The sequence below is a fragment of the Anolis carolinensis genome, chromosome 5 (genome assembly GCF_035594765.1).
Source record: "Anolis carolinensis isolate JA03-04 chromosome 5, rAnoCar3.1.pri, whole genome shotgun sequence".
NCBI lineage: Eukaryota > Metazoa > Chordata > Lepidosauria > Squamata > Dactyloidae > Anolis > Anolis carolinensis.
In genome coordinates this window covers 110,193,850-110,213,926 of record NC_085845.1, presented here as the reverse complement: position 1 = coordinate 110,213,926, position 20,077 = coordinate 110,193,850, and the positions used below count along the sequence as shown (strand labels likewise).

At 39.8% G+C, this 20,077-nt stretch overlaps 1 protein-coding gene across 9 annotated transcripts in view; it reads left to right on the top strand.

Annotated features, from left to right (window-relative positions):
* kcnip4 (potassium voltage-gated channel interacting protein 4) overlaps nucleotides 1-20,077 on the top strand; it is a 497,181-nt gene that overhangs the window by 67,915 nt on the left and 409,189 nt on the right. The window contains exons 1-2 of one of the 9 annotated variants that reach the window (XM_062982149.1): nucleotides 12-8,203; nucleotides 12,397-19,883. The exons of 5 other annotated variants lie outside the window; for them this stretch is intronic. In XM_062982149.1, coding sequence (XP_062838219.1) covers nucleotides 18,808-19,710 — 903 coding nt within the window. In that variant the 5' untranslated portion in view covers nucleotides 12-8,203; nucleotides 12,397-18,807 and the 3' untranslated portion in view covers nucleotides 19,711-19,883. Of the gene's footprint in view, nucleotides 1-11; nucleotides 19,884-20,077 lie in introns of those variants that run through there. 3 more of the 9 variants (XM_062982147.1, XM_062982146.1, XM_062982148.1) reach the window with 3 other exon arrangements.

Below are 20,077 nucleotides of genomic sequence, written 5' to 3'. Positions count from 1 at the left end.
ATATATATATATATATATATATATATATATATATTATAATTCTATTATTATTCTATTATTATTGTAGTATATTATCATATTATTACTGTTATATTATTATTAATATATTATTCATTATTCGTGACTACATTGAAACTAGAATAGAGAGAAATCAGTGTGGAAACTGCAAGAGGTACCATAGATTTTTGTACATGGAAATAATGGTAGTAAATAGTTTTGATTTATTAAATACAGTTATATATTACAATTATATATTTTTGTTATTTAAACTATACATATTGCGAAATTATGGTTTTTTTCTCGAAGTGACACACCACCCAAGTCATGCTAGGTTTTTTGGTGAATTTTGACACACCAAGCGCAAAAGGTTGCCCATCATTGACCTAGGATGTGTCTACGGACAATGCTGGCTCTTTGGCTAAGTAATGGAGATGAGCCCCAACCCCCAGAGTCAGACATGACTAGATGTTATGTCAGGGGAAATCTTTACCTTTACCTTTGCTTCACAATCCTTCCAATGCTGATTCTGCTAAAACTCACTCAACTTGACAAGGTGGCAAAGTAGGGCTGCTGGGCAGTCTTTGTAAAAAAAAGTTTCATTGACAAATAATAAATAATAAATGTTTTGTTTAATATTCTCAATTCCATAAACATTTGCATGAATGATGCTGTGGTGCTAAAAACATGCAACATTTGTCATGACTAAATCTTACTTAAATTCATTGCTGAATGTTGGTCACCCTACTTGTTTGTAGAAAAATATCTTTTGGCATAAAATTAATAACTTCCATATAAACCCCATGTATTTGAAAACTGTTTCCATGCTGAAAACAGTGTTTTGTACAAAATAGTTATTTCCAATAAGAGCAGTCTCCCAGAAACCTGTTTTTTTTATTTTATTTTTTTTTAAAATCCTGTTTGCACCAAAATATAATTTTGCACAAGGCACTTTTTGGGTGGAAAATAGTGTTTGCATATGTGAAAAAATGTTTCCTGCACAAAAAACATAGCACTTTGTGAAAAACCGCAAAACATTCTACATAAAATAATTCCTCGAAACACTTCAATCTGTGCATATAACAGACAACACACAGAGAGATGTATGCCTCTGCTGAGATATGACCCTGAACCACAAACTGACCAAATGGTGAAAATCATAGCAAAGCCTGATTTTTGTGTGTGTGTTCTCAGCAACTTGAGAAACTGCAAATCACCTCTGGTGTGAGAGAAGCTCACCATGTCTCATAAACTTTTCAGCAGGTTAAACCGCTGAGCTGCTGAGCTTGCTGACTGAAAGGTCAGCAGTTCGAATCCGGGGAGCGGAGTGAGCTCACACTATTACTCCCAGTTTCTGCCAACCTAGCAGTTCGGAAACATAGTAGATCAATAGGTACCACTTCTGCAGGAAGGTAATGGTGCTCCATGAAGTCATGCTGGCCACACGACCTAGGAGATGTCTACGGACAACGCCAGCTATTCGGCTTAGAAATGGAGATGAGCACCAAGTCCCAGAGTCAGACACGACTCGACTTTGTCAGGGGAAAACCTTTACCTTTACCTACATTTTTCACTGAATTTCCATTTACCATTTCAAATCCACTTCTCCTAGACTACTGAGGACTTTTGCAAATCTTTACAATTTTTTGTCATCCCTACATCATGTAAATTATTTATTTATTTATCGTGTCAGAAACAAATTGAGGATGCAATTATAATGTATTTAAAAACACAAAGTTAAAAACTTGGCATTCTACTAGATTTCTTTTCACCAGAAGCTGGCCACTTGGAGTGCTTCTGGTGTCACTGTGAGAAGGTCCTCCATTGTGCATTTGGCGGGGCTCAGACTGCATTGTAGTAAGTGGCCTGTGGTTTGCTCTTCTCCACACTCCTATGCCATGGACTCTACTTTGTAGCATCATTTCCTAAGAGTGGCCCTGCATCTCGTGGTGCCAAAGTGCAGTCTGTTCTGTGCCTTCCAAGTTACCCAGTCTTCTTTGTGTCCAGGGGAGTTTCTTAAATTATTGTTATCACCTTTAATCCCATGTTTTGTATAAGGAGATTTAAAACTATTCAGTTATGGCACTTTCTTTTTGAGGGCATCATTTGTGTATTTCTGTATCTTCTAACTTATTTTCTTTTTAAAGTGGAGAGATGGATGTGTTCGAGACCTTACATTCATGTACTAAGGTCTTACATAGCTTTTCTTTTGTTGTGTATATTAATGTTATTTTTATTGATTCAGTTTTGTAATATTTAATTTATTACTGTATTTTGCCATTGTTTTCATGGTGGTCGGACAACCATATTTCCTACTTGGTTGTTGTAGTGATTTTAATGCAATGCATCCTGTATTTTCATGCTTTTGTAAAATATATATATACCCTGCAAGTTGACAAAATTAAGAAACGCCTGTCTTCCAGTGTTGAACCTGCTCCCAACCTTAAAAGCAATTATGATTTAGGCAGGCAATTAGGCCTGCATTCGTAAGAGAGAATGTTGGGCAAGAGAAACAACAGAAATGTATTAAAATGAATAATGGGATGGGGGAAGTTTAATTTTTTTTATGGCAGAGATTATGCTGCATTTACATAGGTATTTAATAGCTCAAACAGACCTCTTAATGTCATAGCTGTGAAGCACTGCTATGATACTAGGAACCACAAGGTGTCAGCATCGACAAGCATTGTCAGTGTGTGTATACAGTATATGTGTGTGTGGTTTGCTATGGAAGCAGCCAAAATTAAAGCACCCAATTTCATCTGATTTTGGAAGCTGAGCAGGGTCAGTGCTAGTTCTTGGATGGAAGACAGTGACCAAATACTAGGAGCTGTAGGCAGGGCCATAGCCAGAAAAAAATATTCGGGGGGGGGGGGGGAGTGGTTGAATTTTTTTTGTGAACCATGAAGAATAGTTTCATAATTCAAAATAATTTAGAAATCAGGCTCCATTGATAAACTTCAGTGGACCTCATGGGGATTTGGTTAAATAGTTAAAATTCATGACTAAACCAGATTTTTTTAAAAACCTGAAAATGTGGGGGGTTGAACCCCTACCCGCCCTTCCCCCCTTCGCTACAGCCCTGGCTGTAGGCTATATTTCAGAAGACGGAATTGGCAAAACCACCTCTGAGTATTTTGCCTAAGGAACCCTGTGAAATTCATAGTGTCACCATAAATCAACAGGTGACTTGACGGCACACAAACAGTTAGGGTTTTTTGAAGCAGTTGAAAATAATTCCAGTGTTACCACACAAACGCATCAGATTACCAGGCATTTTGCCATATTATAACAGTAATTATCCCATCTAACTGTGATGTCTTACAATTTTTATTCCTTTCCTGCCTTAGTAATGAAAACAATATACAGTAGAGTCTCACTTATCCAACACTCGCTTATCCAACGTTCTGGATTATCCAATGCATTTTTGTAGTCAATGTTTTCAATACATCATGATATTTTGGTGCTAAATTCGTAAATACAGTAATTACTACATAGCATTACTGTGTATTGAACTACTTTTTCTGTCAAAGTTGTTGGATAACATGATGTTTTGGTGCTTAATTAGTAAAATCATGACCTAATTTGATGTTTAGTAGGCTTTTCTTTAATCTCTCCTTATTATTCAACATATTCGCTTATCCAACGTTCTGCCGGCCCGTTTATGTTGGATAAGCGAGACTCTACTGTATATGTGTGTTTGACTGTATGAAATCTGATTGTTTTAATTTTGTAACTTTATTGATATTGGTTGAAATAAATGCAAAACTCTTGCCTAAAAAAAACTGACAATGCATATTCCACCATAACACACTTACATTGCCAGGACATTTGGCAAAATGGCAGCCAGTACACTGGAGTACATTAGACAGCCAGTGTGGTGTAGTGGTTTGAATATTGGACTAGAGTTTGAATCTCTGCTGAGTAGTAAAAACCAACTGAGTGACCTTTGGGCAAGTTGCAGTCTTTCAGCCTGAGTTGAGGGCAAGTGCAAACCCCTTCTGAACAAATTCTCCAAAGAAATCTCCATAATAGAGTCAGCTTAGGTTGCCATAAATAAAAAATGACTTGAAAGCATGCAACAACAACAGTTTGAAATTTATTGGGGCTGAGTTGGAAAAGGAGTTGTCTGGGTTTGTCAGCTGGACAAATAAATTCTCATCTACACTAACTAATGCAATTTCAAATGGTATTGAGGAGTTCGGTTTTGCTGTGCAGATGATTACCATACATAGGAAATCAGTTTGATGTTCAGATAGTGATTACACAAACCACAGAGCACTGGTGCACATTAAAGGTTTTTATTTGTGTGGCTGTGTGGCAGTTATGTGATTTCAGCTCCCCTAGAACTGCGGGTTTGAGTTTTTGGCATGCCTAGCTCCACTCCAAAATTTGATAAATGCAATTGAAAAGTAGAAAAAGATTAGTTATTGGGTAGGGGAAGTGAATCTGTTACTCATATGTTATTATTCATGTGCTGGGATTTCTCAGATGAATTTGGCTTTCAGTGAAATTCTACCTAGTCTTTGCCTCTTTAAAGCATTGATTTTGTTCAGAAAATTGTTTTGATTTGCAACAGAAACAAACAAATCCAGATTATTCAAAGGTTAACAACACATTCATTTTAGCTTTGTATTTGCTTGTTTTGAAAGTACTCAAATGAAAGATTGTAGCAAGCTTGGAGGATTGTACTTGCAAAATAAGTAGTTGTGAAAATCACACTGAAGGATGAAAAGGAGGGAGTAGGGAATTAATGAGAGGGAAAACTCTGATTTTCTTAGGTCCTGGGTAACTTTAAGTGATGAGAAGCTTTTAACAAGAACTACTTGAAGTATAATGTTTAATGGATCCACGTGTATATGTTGCTCCTGTAAGTGATTGCATTTGTAGTGCCTGATGCATCTATTTTAAGCTCTTATGCATGATTTGCATGTGGTGGACAGTTACTTGCAGATTGCAGTTTGGGAGAAAGGATACAGAAAGAGTGTTTATAGAATGAAATAACAGAACTATAAGGAACTCATCACATTGAGGTCCTGAAGCCGGGTGACAGCAGGGGAATCCACAGGGCTGCCGAGGAAATCGCCACTATGTCCTGAATCGCCTGCATCAGTCCCTTCCCCATCACACAGGGGAAGCTGTTACAGCCCTGCTTCCCCCCCACACTGTCCTCGGCTTCTTCAATCAGAACAGGAGCAATCACCTGCATTCTGAATTCTTCCAGAACGCTTTTAACATGGAGCTGGCACAGAGTCCTGCTGGAAGTAGCCCTACATCATGTGATGGGCTTTGACAGGTTCTGCACCAGCTCTGCATTGAAAACGTCCTATGACAGAGCAACAGCCTCATGTGATGAGGTCCTAAAAGTCTAGGGGAAGAGTTATACAACTCCTTTATCCTCCTGTCTTGTGTCCCCATACATTTTATCATTATAATGTATGCCTATGTCCATATATCTTATAAAGAGTTGGTTTAACCTCTGGTTTGCCAGTAAAACTGAATTACTGTGTCGTGAAATGATGCATTCCTAAAATATTTGTCACCAACATGAAATGTTTGGTAAATTATGGTGCCTAGAGGGGAAGGGGTTATACAGTTCCTTCATTCTCCTTCAGGATATTCACTTCCATGAGCTCAGGGGAATTTTCAGGGATGATCCTTACATCAGAACAAAAATCTGGAAGGTCCACAAAGCCTCAGAGGGCTTACTCAACTGATGCGCTCTCGTTGCTCATCAAAGGGCTTGTTGACACAGACAGTAGAATGTCATACTTCATAGCTGCTGCCACCCAGACACAGTGTTCTTGATAATTTACTTGCAATGCTGTTATTTGAGCTTTAATTGGTTCAAAAAGCCTTGCCTTTATCCTATAGCTTTCCAGAAAACCCGGATTTGGTACCTTGCCCTCTAAAGCAACATTGCATCATTGTGGAGTTCAGAAGAGGGAATTTGTGTTGGGTAGAACAGGGTGGTAGGAGTGACCTTGAACAGGCAGTAATTGGATCATTCCCACCAGGAACCAGTTATTCTTTGGTGTAAATTTTACATTTTAATTTGCTAGTGTGGTCAATTTTTGTTGTTGTTTAATGTGCAGATACATGTATATCAGTAGTAGCGTATCACCACTTAATAGGAAATATGCATGATGGTGGGGCAGGAAAAGTGGAATGACCACAGCCATGTGGTCAAAAGCAATGCAAAGGATTGGAGATCATTGATTGCTCCCTTCTCACTATGATGTGTGTGATGTATGTGGCATTAATGGGGTCAATGTGGGATTACTGCAGATTGGGAAAATGTGATACCAAACATACTTTTTCACTATCAGTTTAAGTAAGTCCATATAAGAGTGATTGCTCCATGGTTAGCCCTTTGTCACATAAATTATCCCAATGCTTAGTCCTAGAGCATTATGATTAGATATAGAAAAATCTGTCAGTTTTGCTCTTTTCCTGCACTTATGTTTTATGAACGTTGTTTTCTTCCTTTATTGTGATGTGGTAAATGGGATGTGCTAAACTGCCATATAAAATTTATTTATTTATTTATTTACAGTATTTATATTCCGCCCTTCTCACCCCGAAGGGGACTCAGGGCAGATCACATTATACACACATAGGGCAAACATTCAATGCTCATAAACACATCAAACAGAGACCGAGACAGACAGATGCAGAGGCAATTTAACCTTCTCCTGAGGGGATGTTCGATTCTGGCCACAGGGGGGAGCAGCTGCTTCATCATCCACTCTGATGGCACTTCCTCGTTCCAAGTCGAAAATTAGTTAAACTTGCCTCCCCACTTTTATAAGTGATACCTTATTTCTTACTTGATAGATGAAACTATCTTTCAGGTTGCTAGGTCAGCAATGAGCAGGAGCTATTTTTTTTAATTGACGGGTGCTCACCCCGCCACGGGCTGGCCTCGAACTCATGACCTCATGGTCAGAGTGATTTATTGCAGCTGCTCAACAGCCTGCGCCACAGCCCGGCCCCTCAGAATCCAGATCTCCTGTTTTGAACTGAATCATATGACAGTGTAGGGTCATCTAATCCAGTTCAAAGCAGATAATGTGGGTTATCTACTTTGATAATCTGGATTATATGGCAATGTAGAAGAGGCCACTCTGGCTAAGGTTGATGCCCTTTTATTAGCTGACTCAAAATGTACATATTGAATGATGAAATATCAAGCATGTCTGTATCATCCTTCAGAAAACACAATTTTTTTAATGTAGCGTGCTTTGCTTACATCATTCTTTTTCTCTAATTACAGGGAAGGCATTTCTAAACAAAATGCCTGTTTCCTCTATTGATTTTATATGTTCACAGGGCTTAGCAAGCAGTATCTCATAAATCACCTTCTGCCAGCAAAACCTTCATTTTACCAATAACAGAAAATAAAATTGAAAGCTTGGTACTGTGACTTCTACCTTGCTTTGCTGGTGAATTGATCCTGTGGTTACTGCTTATTCTCATCTTGCCATCTAACACAGTTTATTATGAATTGTGTTTGAAACAACATGCTGTGCTCTCTTTGAATTGTGTATGTAATAAATGTTTGTGCTCCAACCCGAGAAGTAAAAAATGAGTCTATTTAAACCACAGGACCAGAATGTGAAAATACTATACCAGTTCATTTTCTTGACCTAGAAGAATGTATAATTAAGAATACTGACCATTGGGAGACCTGTTTTTTTTTCCTTTAAAAGCCACTGGGAAATGAACCAGAAAAATTATTTGCTGTACAGAAAAACCAGATAATATGCAGGTAAATTCAGCAGCCCCAGCCTTCAGTCAATTTGGATTGAAAAAACATGTTAGGAAGAAAAGAGGAGTCCCTCTCCAACCATGCAACACTATATCCCTATTGGATTGAGCTCCTCTCCCTCCATGTTTTGCAATTTAGTTCAAAATGAAAAATTCAGAAAGGAGCAATGGGAATCCACATTGGATGCAGGGAAGACTTCCAAGATATTTAAACAGTATACCAATACCAAGTTATAGCAGATCTATACAAATTCAGGTCCTTTTTAAAAAATTCTATTTTTTCTTTACAAATGACTTTCTTGTGGATATGTTTAGGACTAAGTTTACCATTTTGGATCCAGGATGGAACTTTTCTAATTTGAATCCAGAACAAAGCATGGAGTAGGATGAAATGGATTAAAGTTACAGGAGCTTCATCCCAAGAGGGCACACTGAGGTAAGATTTTTTTTACATACATGTTGTCACAACACAGTGGGAGTTCCTTTACAGATAGCAGCAATGTCACCAAGGGTTGGAGGAGGAAGTAAAATTCATATATTTTTATGCCCTAACCAGATTTAGGTCTTCCAGGCTCATACATGAACTGGAATGTACTTGTGTGAAAAAGAAACTGGTTTCCAGGGTTTTTCAGTTCAAAGCTCTACATCAGGGGTCCCCAAACTAAGGCCCGCGGGCCACATGCAGCCCATCGGAGCCATTTATCCGGCCCCCGGGGTGATGGCTCCCTCCTCTGCCAAGAAAGTGTGGTGTGGAGAAGGAGGAGAGGTTTCTTGTCAACCTCTCCTCACGGGCACTTTTCCGGCCGCTGCCGCCGAGGAAGGGCCGCATGAGGCGAGGAAAAGGTATGCAGCTTTCCTCCCTCACACCATGGGCAGCTTTCCCACTGCCACCACTGAGGAAGGGGCAAGGAAAAAGCATGCGCCTTTCAGCCCTCGCCAGCTTTCCTGCTGCCGCCGCCGAGGGAGACAATGGGAAAGGTGCGCGTGGGGTGAGGGAGGAAAGAAAGGTGCACGCCTTTTCTTCACCCTGCACGCACCTTTCCCTCTGCCTCCACTGAGAAAGAGCGTGTGCCTTTCCTCCCTCACCTCGCGGGCAGCTTTCCCGCTGCCACCACCGAGGAAAGCAGCGGGAAAGGTGCACGTGGGGTGAGAGAAGAGAGAAAGGCTCATGCCTTTTCCTCGTCCCGCACACACCTTTCCTGCTGCCGCCGAGGAAGGGGCGCAAGGGGCGAGAAAAAGCCATGCGCCTTTCCTCCCTCGCCCCGCAGGCAGCTTTCCCGCTGCTGCCTCTGACGAAGGCCTACATGGGGCGAGGGAGGAGGGAAAGGTGCGCGCTTTTCCTGCCTCCTTGCTCGCCTTGCATGCTCTTTTTCCGCCTCCTCCCCCACCTGGGATGGAGGAGTCAAAACAACAATGGAGGCATGCCTGTGGCAAAAGGTAGCGACCTCCCGTTTTATCTTGCCACGTAGACTCCCTCCTTTGCAACCCTGTCATGGATTCATTTTTCTTGAAGGCTAGCAATCTCTTCCGACCCCGAATATTACAGTATTATTATTATTATTGCCATTGTTGGTCAGGGGTGCTTTATGTTTTGGTTCACAAAGGGAGAAAGGGGTTGGACTATATGGCCCAAGGGGTCTCTTCCAACCATGTTTATTATGGTGTTGTTGTTGTTGTTGTTGTTGTTGTTGTTGTCATTGGGTCGCGATCTGTCAGCGGTGCTTTGATTATGGTGTGGTGCACAAAAGCAGAAGGGGGTTGGAGTAGATATCCCAAGGGGTCTCTTCCAACCCTCTATTATTTTTATGATGATGATGATGATGATTAACATTGAGGCTGTATTTGTTCCCTTTTTGTTTTGTTTTTTACTTCAAAATAAGATATGCGCAGTGTGCATAGGAATTTGTTCATAGTTTTTAAAAAAACTATAATTTGGCCCTCCAATGGTCTGAGGGACCGTGAACTGGCCCCCTGTTTGGGGACCCCTGACTTAGATCAACCAACTTAAGATAGGCATTTTAAGTCTGATGAAATGCACTGATGGCACAGCTATTTATTTGTAGGCTAAAGACACTTCCAATATTAACAAATAATATGAGAGAGGGAGGAAAACTTTTGCACATACTGTATTATCATCATAAACTTTTAAAATATTAGCTAAGCTCCTGGAATCTCATCTCAAATACCTGAATTGAAAAACTCTCAGCTGTACAAAAAGAAAGTGATTTATTCATTCAACTGGAGAACACAAGAATGCTCTATTAATCAAAACAGGGTGTGACGTTAACTGAGCTAACTTTATCATTGCATGCAGACTCTAAAGCAGGGGTCCTCAAACTTTTGAAGCAGAGGGATTCAGACTGTTGTGGGGCCGAATTATCATTTGAAAAAAAAAATACAAATTCCTATGCATACTGCACATGTCTTATTTGTAGTGAAACAACAACAACAACAAAAGAACAATACAATATTTAAAAATGAAAAAAATGAAAACAACATAAACCTATCAGGATTTCAATGGAAAGTGTGGGCCTGCTACTGGCCAATGAAATAGTCAAGTTAATTAGGATAGTTGTTGTTGTGTGACTTCAAGTCATTTCAGACTTTGGCCGAGCCTAAGTCTAAAATTAATTATTTATTTACTTCATTTATTTGCTACATTTATATCCCACCCTTCTCACCTCAAAGGGAACTCAGAGCAGGTATATATGTACATATAATATATTATATTATTAGCATAGCACAATATTAGCATCATATAATTCTATATTGAACTATACCACTATACTATGATATGTTATGTAATATATAGCATATAATTAATATTATTATATGGTATTATTATTTGTATTATATTGTATAACATAATATTATTATCAATATTATATGTATATACAATATATTATAACATTAAAACTAATACAGAAATATTATATTATAAAACTGAGGGTGGGGGCCAGGTAAATGACCTTGGAGGGCCGCATCCGGCCCCCGGGCCTTAGTTTGGGGACCCCTGATCTAAGTTATCAGCAGGACAGTGGATGTGTTCAAACAGATGCCTTGCTTTCTATACTGATAAGGTGGACCTCGTTCAAATCAAAGAATTCTCTTCTCCCAAGTATTGTTTTCTCATGCCAGTACATTATAACAAATTTCACAGCTATACTGTGTAGTTCTCTTAGTCCCATGGGTTTTGCTTTAATTTACTTTTTCCTAGGTAGTTTTGGAAAGGCATGACCTTTTAGAGACCATAATCTTTTGGAAAACAGAATCGTCGTAACCCTGAAACATAGAGTAAAGTGAAAGCTGCATACCAAAACATATGTATGCAATACAATAACCAAACAGAATCATATACAAAACAAATTACTAATAGACACTTGAAGAAGGTTGATATTTCCAACATGTAGAGGGTAAAAAGTGAGTGTGCCTTCAGCTGACAAATCCTCCCTAGGTCCTCGTCCTTGTTTTACATTTCCACCTTGGCCAGATATACTTCTTGTCTTTATTTATAGTAGGAATGAATGCAGATCATAATATTTGAGAACACTCTCTTGTACTGGTTTATGTACTTTCAAACACTGCAATCAAGCATTGCATTTTAAAGATAAAATCCTTCCTCTTGTTAACTCTTAGTCTCAAGTAGAAAGGAGGACCAAACAGAGAAGAACAAAGAAACTGGGCAAAGAGACACACATTTTGGGTTTTCTCCATCTCTTTCCCTTCCTTTCAGGCATTCAGAATAAGACAAATAGGAAAATGAGGGAATTTTTTAAAAATGAATATCTCCAAGGAATCCTTTTTGTGTTTATTCAATTATCAAGCAAAAAAACCCACAAAAAACAAATCCATGTGGCTTTCCCCGGTTTTCCAATTGGACAGTAAAGCTTTACAAAGAAAAGTTTTACAAGAAGGAAGTATCTGTGTGCAAATGTCAATTCTCCCTTTCAAGGGGCAAAAAGGCATTTTTCTCTCACACAGCTCAAAACCAGCTTCTAAGGGGCTGCACCTGACCAAAGTCATATTCACAACATCACTCATCTTCCCTAGACCACTTTCTAGATGTCAGCTAGAGATTTCATCCCTCAAAAGGCAAAGGAGAAAGAGAAAAATGAACGGTAGCCCTTTCATGCTTTGATATCCTAAATGCATATGTACAACTGTGGGTGCCCTGATAAATTTATGAACATTCTGCAGCTCCTCCAGGATGACATGACAGCAACAGTCTTGGACAGCAAGTTCCCAAAGTTACCCATTTAGAATAGGATCAGATATAAAAAAAGGTATGCATTATTGCCCCATCCTTATTTTTCATCTTCATAGGTATGATTTTACACCTTGTTGGTGAGAAACTTCCCACCAGTGTGGGAATCACATATCGGACAGATAGCAAACTCTTCATCTTCTTCAGGCTGAAAGCCAAAAGCAAGGCACCAAAAACTTCTGTCATAGCACTCCAATATGCTGATGATAATGTAGTCTATGCACATGCAGAGGAAGACCTACAAGCCATTTCAAGCACTTTTACAGAAGCATATAAAAAGCTTGGCCAGACAGTGTTCAAGCATCAGGACATTCATAGGGATAACAGGATGTTTGATTATAAAGCTGTTGTCCTTCCATCTCTAGTGTACACTTGCGAAACATGGACTATCTATAAACATCATTCTCAACTTCTGGAAAGATGCCATCATTGTTGCCTTCAAGAACTTCTGCAAATTTCTTGGGAAGACAGATGGATAAACATTAGCATTCTGGAAGAAGCAAAGACCACCAGAACTGAAACAATGATTCTCCGCCATCAACTTTGCTAGACTGGTCACATTGTCAGAATGCCAGATCACAATCTCTAAAAGCAACTACTTTATTCCTAACTCAAGAATAGAAAATAGAATGCTGGTGGAAAACAAAAGAGATATTGTGGCATAAACACAGAGAACTAGGAAGCCCTGGCATTTGTGTGTGGTAATTGGAGGTCAGCTGTCTCCAGCAATCACCTTGGCATGACTGTTTTCCATTTGGAAATCTATGTCCTCATTGTGAAAGACCACCAGGATCCAGAATTGGTCTTCACAGTCACTTATGGACCCATCACCAAAACTCTACCCTTGGAAGACAATCATACTTAGCCTATGATGATGATATCTTTGAGAAATTTCAAGTATGAAAAGTAAGAGCTAATCAAAATGATTTAATACAACACAAATGTGGAAATATTAGTAGAAAATACTGAGAATAAGCAATAAAAATAACATTGTATGAATTTTCTCACTGACAAAATGGATAGATATTCAATGAAGATGTTTAAGACCATCAAGGACTGCTGTGATTTTGTGATGTGATTGTATAACACTTTTATGGTTTTTACCTGGATTGTTTTAATATTAATGTTGCTTAAAACAATTTTAATATTTGTATATTTGTATATTTTAAGTTGTAGTGAAACTTTTTTAGTTGTGAGAAATTTGAGTCTCTGTATCGAGAGAAAAAGCGGGAAACAACAACAACAACAACAACAACAACAACAACAACAACAACAACAATGAAACACAATAGGCTATGAATAAATTTAAGGCCCTTTCATGTTCTAAGCTGTATTTATTCCACTTTCACTAATACAATTCCTCCTTTCCATTTTACATTTTCTTCTGACCCTGCTCTCACTGCTTAAACCCTAGTTTTTCCTTTCCATCCCTAGTTTAACTGTCTTGTAATATGTTTTTCATAAAATTTCAGTAGGAATACTTGCTTCTGTATCTTGGTAGTGCTAGTGTAGTTAGATAATTTTAGATTCTACTTCCAGTAGCCCTTTGGGGCAAATGCTCTCACTCTTTAAATAACAGTGTATATTATGTATACACTTATATTTTGCTTGCTTTAAACTGTGGGAAAGTGTTCCAGTCAAATTTAGTTTCCCATTACCATTCTATGCTGAACTTATTCTGCTTAATACTGCTTTGGTTTCCTCTCCAACGTCCTAACTAGATCACACTGGTTCTTGATAAATCATTCCCCTTCTGCCCAGTTAAATATCCCCAGTTGCAGCCTATTTGGATGCCATTGCAGTATTACTTGGCATGTCCCTTTTTGTTTGCCAAATGATATTCTTGAGCCTTGTTGCTCAGATTTTATTGTGCTATAGCTATAACTGTTCTTTCCAGGCTCTCAGAACACAGTGTACTTTCCTGTTTGATTGTCTTTGGGCACCTGACAAAATGATTGACATTATCATTTTTGTAAACATGTATTCCTTCAAGTACTATAGAAATGATTAGTGATGTTCCAGGAGAAAAGCCAAGGAATTCACTTCAGTTCTTGGAATTGCTGGCAGGGACTTTGGGAAACCATAGTCCAAAAAGTTTATTTTTTTCTAATCTCTGTTTCAGTTAATAACTACTTTGTTTCCTTTATGGCTTTGAATCATGGAGATAGACAACAATATTCATTGTACAGTTCTGGCCACTACATTTCAGGAAGGATATCGTAGAGCTGGCAGCATTGCAGTACTGTGTCAAAACCAAATTGAAAAAGAGACTGGAGCAACTAACTTATAAGATATATGGAACTTAGAAAGAGATGAGACTCTGTGTGTGTGTGTGTGTGTTATAGAGGTGTATAAAGTTATGTTTTGCCTAATGAATCAGCTCGTCTTTTCTGTTTAGGATTCACTCTATTGCACTTTTGGATCCTTGAAGAAGTACTAACCACTAGGCTTGTGCATTTTGGGTGAATGGCTATCCATTTTTGCCTGACGGATACTGGAAGCCCTCATATCCGTTTTCCAGATATGGAAAATGGGTGAGCTGCTGAATGGGTGTTTTCCTTCTGCATCCCCAAAAAAAATTGATATGTTGGAGGCAATAGGGGACTTAGGCTTCCCTTTCCTCTAGGAGCATTTCCTTTCTTCACTTTAAGGGAGTCTGAGTGTCAGCAATGGGGTTAAAAAGCATCCTATCCAGCCCATTATGGGGGGGGGACTTCCCACAGGCCTTTCTTCCATATCATTAAGACTGGATTTTAAAAAGCATCAGAGTTACCACTCTTTCTGAATCCTATTCCTTTCCCTTCTGTTTGTAGAGGAGGAGGAGACCAAGTTTAATGCTTCTTAAAGCTGTTCTAGTCTAGAGGAGAGGAAGGTGTGCACACTTTCTCTCTCTTAGCACCAGCAGCATGCCACGCAACATCGAAGACATTTTAAGGAGGCCCAGAGAAGGAAAAGCTATGTCCTGGAGCCCAGTGGAGCTATCCTCCCTGCACTACCTTAAAAATCTCCTTTCTGCTTGGGGTTTTGCTTCCTTAAAGCTTATTCTATTTTCTACTCTTGAGAGGAGAGGTAGGCTTCTCTTTTTGTTTGTTGGGATTACTATTAATAATTATCTTTCAGAAGTATTTTCTGAAGGAGAGGAAGGGAAGAAGAAAAAGAAGCTAAAAAGGTGAAAGCACCCAAACACATGTGCACACGAACCCCACCCAATATCCCTCAGGTCCCCAAGTCCCAGTCAGTCCCACTAAATAAAAAGAATAAAGAAAATAAAGGAAAATAAAAAAATTAAACTGTAGTGCTGAATAGGGGAGGAGGAGCCGTGATTGGTTCCCGCTTGCTTTCATTATTGGGGAGGGGGGTCGTACTGGGAGGGCCCTTACAGTTATGTGCTCTCTAAGGTACCAAAGGTACTAAAGGTACTGGAAGAAAACAAATCCATGCACAACTCTACTAAGCACAGCACAATTTTCATAATGTATATGGTTTGGTATTGAAATTCATTTTAAAACATTTGTCCAAGCTCTAGAACATGTTAAGATAATTTTAAATTTTGATCCTGCCATCTGTAATACTAGCTACTCCTCCAATATTATTTATTTGTTTTACATTGATGTTATTGTAAGCCATCCTGAGATCTTCAGATACTGTTCTTGAGTGTCTTCAAGTCATTTCTGAACTATAGTGACTCGAAAGCAAATCACAGGATTTTCTTGGCAAATTTTGATCAGCAGAGGTTTACTGCCCTGATGTCTTGGCTGGGCAATGATACAAAATCTGTTCTCCAGAACTGTAGTCCGATGCTCAAACCTCTATGCCATCCTGATAAATAAAATTGGGTCATTATAATTTGATGTCTTCATTTGTAGAAGCAGCATTCATTTTGAAAGACTTGAAAAAGAAGACTTTGAAAGCTGATGAATAACTAGGCTCCAATTTGTTATGCATAAGACTCCTGTGAAGAATTTTCAGAAGCAAGTACTCGCTTTTCATTCCAAACTTGAATCCTGGTCCTGATTTTTAAAAAGGTTTTTACACTGAATGAAAAAAATGTTTTTGAACACAAGAGAAATATGGGTGCTCTGTGTCTCTAATATTTCAGTGTTCCTAGAGAGACTTCTAGAAATGATCACCTACAACTATTATTATTAGGAACAGCATAGCCATCTTTCCTTAAGATCACTGGGGGTGCACTTCAAAAGGTTATTGTGCAGAGAAAAGGAATGTTTTTTTATGCTGCCCAGAGCTTCATGGAAGAAAAAAAATGAATAAAATGTTTTTAATAGTTGGTAAGGATGAGTAAATTGCTTTACTATATTTTAAAGAGCATTAAAGGGATAAAACATGATACATAACATCAAAACATTTCTACAACATTAAAAAGTTAACACCATTAACATTACCATACATTTAGAACAGGTCTAGCCTTAGAGAAATACGGTCTCTCTGATGCCTTCTCTCAGGCTTGTTCATTGACTACCTGCAGGGCAGACTTTTAAGTTTTATCATAGCACCCTATGTAGTTGGAGAATATTTGTATTTTACATATAAGGACGTGTGAGTCACTTTCCTAACTTCACACAACCTGGTTTTCTTCATCTTTACTTCTGGACAGGCAGAACGTAAAGTATGTGCAGTTATTATTCCACCTATTTTTTATTTTCTATATTGTATTATTTTATATTAGAAAACTCCCTTGGGAAGAATCCTTCTTTCCTGGATTTAGCCCACATATTACCAGCTTCTTTTTGAGAATATCATGGGGCATCATGTCAAAGACCTTCCTGAACTCTAGATATGTTATATCCACAGCATTCCCTTCATCTACCAAGCTTGTAATTCTATCAAAAAAAGAGATAAAGTTAATTTGGCATGATTTGATTTTGAGAAATCTGTGTTGACTTTTTGTAAGTATGGTATTCCTTTCTAATGACCTCTTCACATTTGCCACTGGAATCGCCATGGAGCGTGGCAATTCCAGCAGTGCACATCCAGGGGCATTGTCCCACACCCCGCATTGCCTGACTCACCTATGCTTCCCCCCATTGATCCAAGGCAACACGAGAAGCCTCCCATGTTGCTGTGGGGTGGCATGCACCAATTTAAAAAGGAGCCCTGCCAAAAGATGAGATGTGTTGTTTGTTGGGAACTGGCGGGCTCCGTCATGAAGAAGGTGAACTGGTGCATGCTGCCAATTTCGCCCCCATGTGATGAGGTTGAAAGTGCTTAAAGATTGTCTGTTCAATGATATTCTGTAGAATTTTTCCTGGTATTAATATTAGACTATTAGGTAGCAATTGTTTGAGTCCTCTTTTTCCCCTGTTTTGAAGATGTGGACAACATTTTCTTTCCTCCAGTCTGCTGGAACTTCACTTGTTTTCCAGAAATTTTCAAAGTTGATTGCCATTGATTCAGAGATTACTTCTGCCTGTTCTTTTAATACCCTTGGATGTAATCCATCTCACCCTGGAGACGGATTAGCTAGATATTCTTGTATTTCCTCTTGACCTATTACGTGCTGCACTTCCCTAGTGTACCCTCTACTCCATCACCCCCAAGTTGAGTAGCATGAACCTTTTGGGAGAAGGCTGCCTCAAATAAGATATTGAATGATTTTGGCCTTTTCTGTTTCCTGTTAGCTTTTCAACATCATTCAGTAACCCTGTCATTTCTGTGTTCTTTCTTTTACTATGGACATAACCAAAAAAGGTCTCTTTTATTGTTTTTAACCTCTTTTCTCCTGAGCTAATTCTGCACTTTGACTTTTCTAACTTTCTCTCTACACATGCTGTCTTTAAGTTTGCATTCCTCTTTGGTGATTTCTCCCTTTTTATTTCTTATACATGTCCCTTTTAAATCTTAGCTCAATTGAAAATTCCTTAGACATTTATTCTGATTTCTTTAGACACATCTTTATTGCAACTGTTTGAAATTGTGCCTCCAATGCCTCACTTGTCAGAAACTCCCATCTATCATGAACTCTTTTGTCTTTTAGTATTCTTGTCCATGGGACCATACTTAGTTTTTCCCTACATTTGCTGAAGTCATATTTATTAAAATCTAGAGTGCATGAGACTCCGTGGCCACTTGCTGGGCCCACCCTCGACCAGTTCATCCCACTGGACGCAGAGGGTCTCGATAGGCTCATAGCTGCAGCTAGACCGACCACTTGCTCCCTTGACCCGTGTCCCTCTTGGTTAGTAAAATCCTGCTTGGAGGGATTACGTGACCCGCTGCTGAAGATAATAAACAGCTCCCTTGAGCAAGGAGTCTTTCCAGAGGGATTAAAAGAGGCAGTGGTCTCTCCTCTGCTGAAAAAACCAGATTTAGATCGTTTGGTTCCCTCCAGCTACCGCCCAGTTTCGAATCTTTCATTTCTGGGCAAGGTGATTGAGAGGGCAGTAGCGGTGCAGCTGCAGCAGTTCCTAGACGACACAGCCGGACTGGATCCTTTCCAGTCTGGCTTCCGTGCGGGGCATGGGACAGAGACTGTATTGGTTTCCATCACAGATCATCTCCGATGCCAGCTTGACCGGGGCGGGTCGGTGTTGCTTGTGTTATTGGATCTCACAGCAGCATTTGACACAGTCGATCACAATCTTCTGACCCACCGCCTTGCCGTTGCTGGAGTTAGGGGGACAGCTTTAAATTGGCTGGCCTCCTTTCTTCACAACCGTGGACAGCGAGTGGAGAGGGGGGGCCTGGTCTCTGAGAGGTCCCCTCTACATTGTGGGGTTCCTCAGGGGGCCATTCTCTCCCCTCTGTTGTTTAACATCTATATGCAACCACTTGCTCAGCTGGTCCGAGATTTCGGGCTCGAGTGTTATCAATATGCTGACGACACTCAGCTTGTGTTAAAGATGGAAGGCCAACCGGAGTCTGTACCCGACAGTTTTCACCAGTGCCTCGAGGCCATTATTGGATGGTTGCGTTCCAGTAGTTTGAGGGTGAATCCAGCAAAGACGGAGTTCCTATGGCTGGGCCGACCGGGCAGTGGGGATATCCAGTTGCCAACCCTGGATGGTGAAGTGCTACGCCCGTCTTCACTAGTAAAGAGTCTGGGAGTCCTCTTGGACCCTTCACTGACGATGCAGGCCCAGGTCTCCGCCGTTACCAAAACTGCCTTTTTTCATCTTCGGCAGGCTAGACGGCTAGCCCCCTATCTATCTAGGGACAACCTGGCTACAGTGATCCAGGCTACAGTCATCTCGAGACTGGATTACTGTAATGCCCTTTACATTGGCCTTCCTGTGTCGGTGATCCGGAAGCTCAAATTGGTGCAAAATGCAGCTGCCCGGCTCCTTGCGGGAGTCCCCATAAGATGCCACATAACACCAATCTTACGGCAGCTGCACTGGTTACCAATTGAGCACCGGATCACTTTCAAAGTGATGGTGCTTACCTTCAAGGCCTTACATGGTCCAGGGCCGATGTACCTGAGGGACCGCCTCACCCCTTACAAACCCCAGAGATCCCTCCGTTCTGAGGACCAAGACCTGCTGGAAGTCCCCAGTTTTAAGACCTTGCGTCTAACTGCAACTAGACGCAGAGCCTTTTCAGTAGTGGCGCCATCTCTGTGGAACACCTTGCCACCTGAAGTTCGTGCCTTGCGGGACTTGTTGGCCTTCCGCAGGGCATGTAAGACACACCTGTTTCGGCAGGCTTTTGAGTTCTGTTGCTGATGTTTTAAAAGGTGCTTTTAGGATGTTTTAAAGATTTTTTTTAAATGATGTTTTTAAAATGTTTTTTAAATTGTTGATTTTAGCCGGTTCTTGTAAGCCGCTCCGAGCCCTAGGGGAGTGGCGGCATATAAGTTTGAAAAATAAATAAATAAATAAATAAATAAATAAATGTCTGACTATGGCTAAGTTATCCTTTCTGCTGTATAATAAACTCTAGAAGAACATAGTCACTCCTGCCTAAAGAACTTTCCTCTTCTCGCCTATTTACAAAAGGATCACTGTTAGGATCAGATCTAAAATAGCTGATCTACTTGTTGCCTCTTCCACCTTCTGGACCATGAAATTGTCTCCAAGTCAAGTTTTAGAC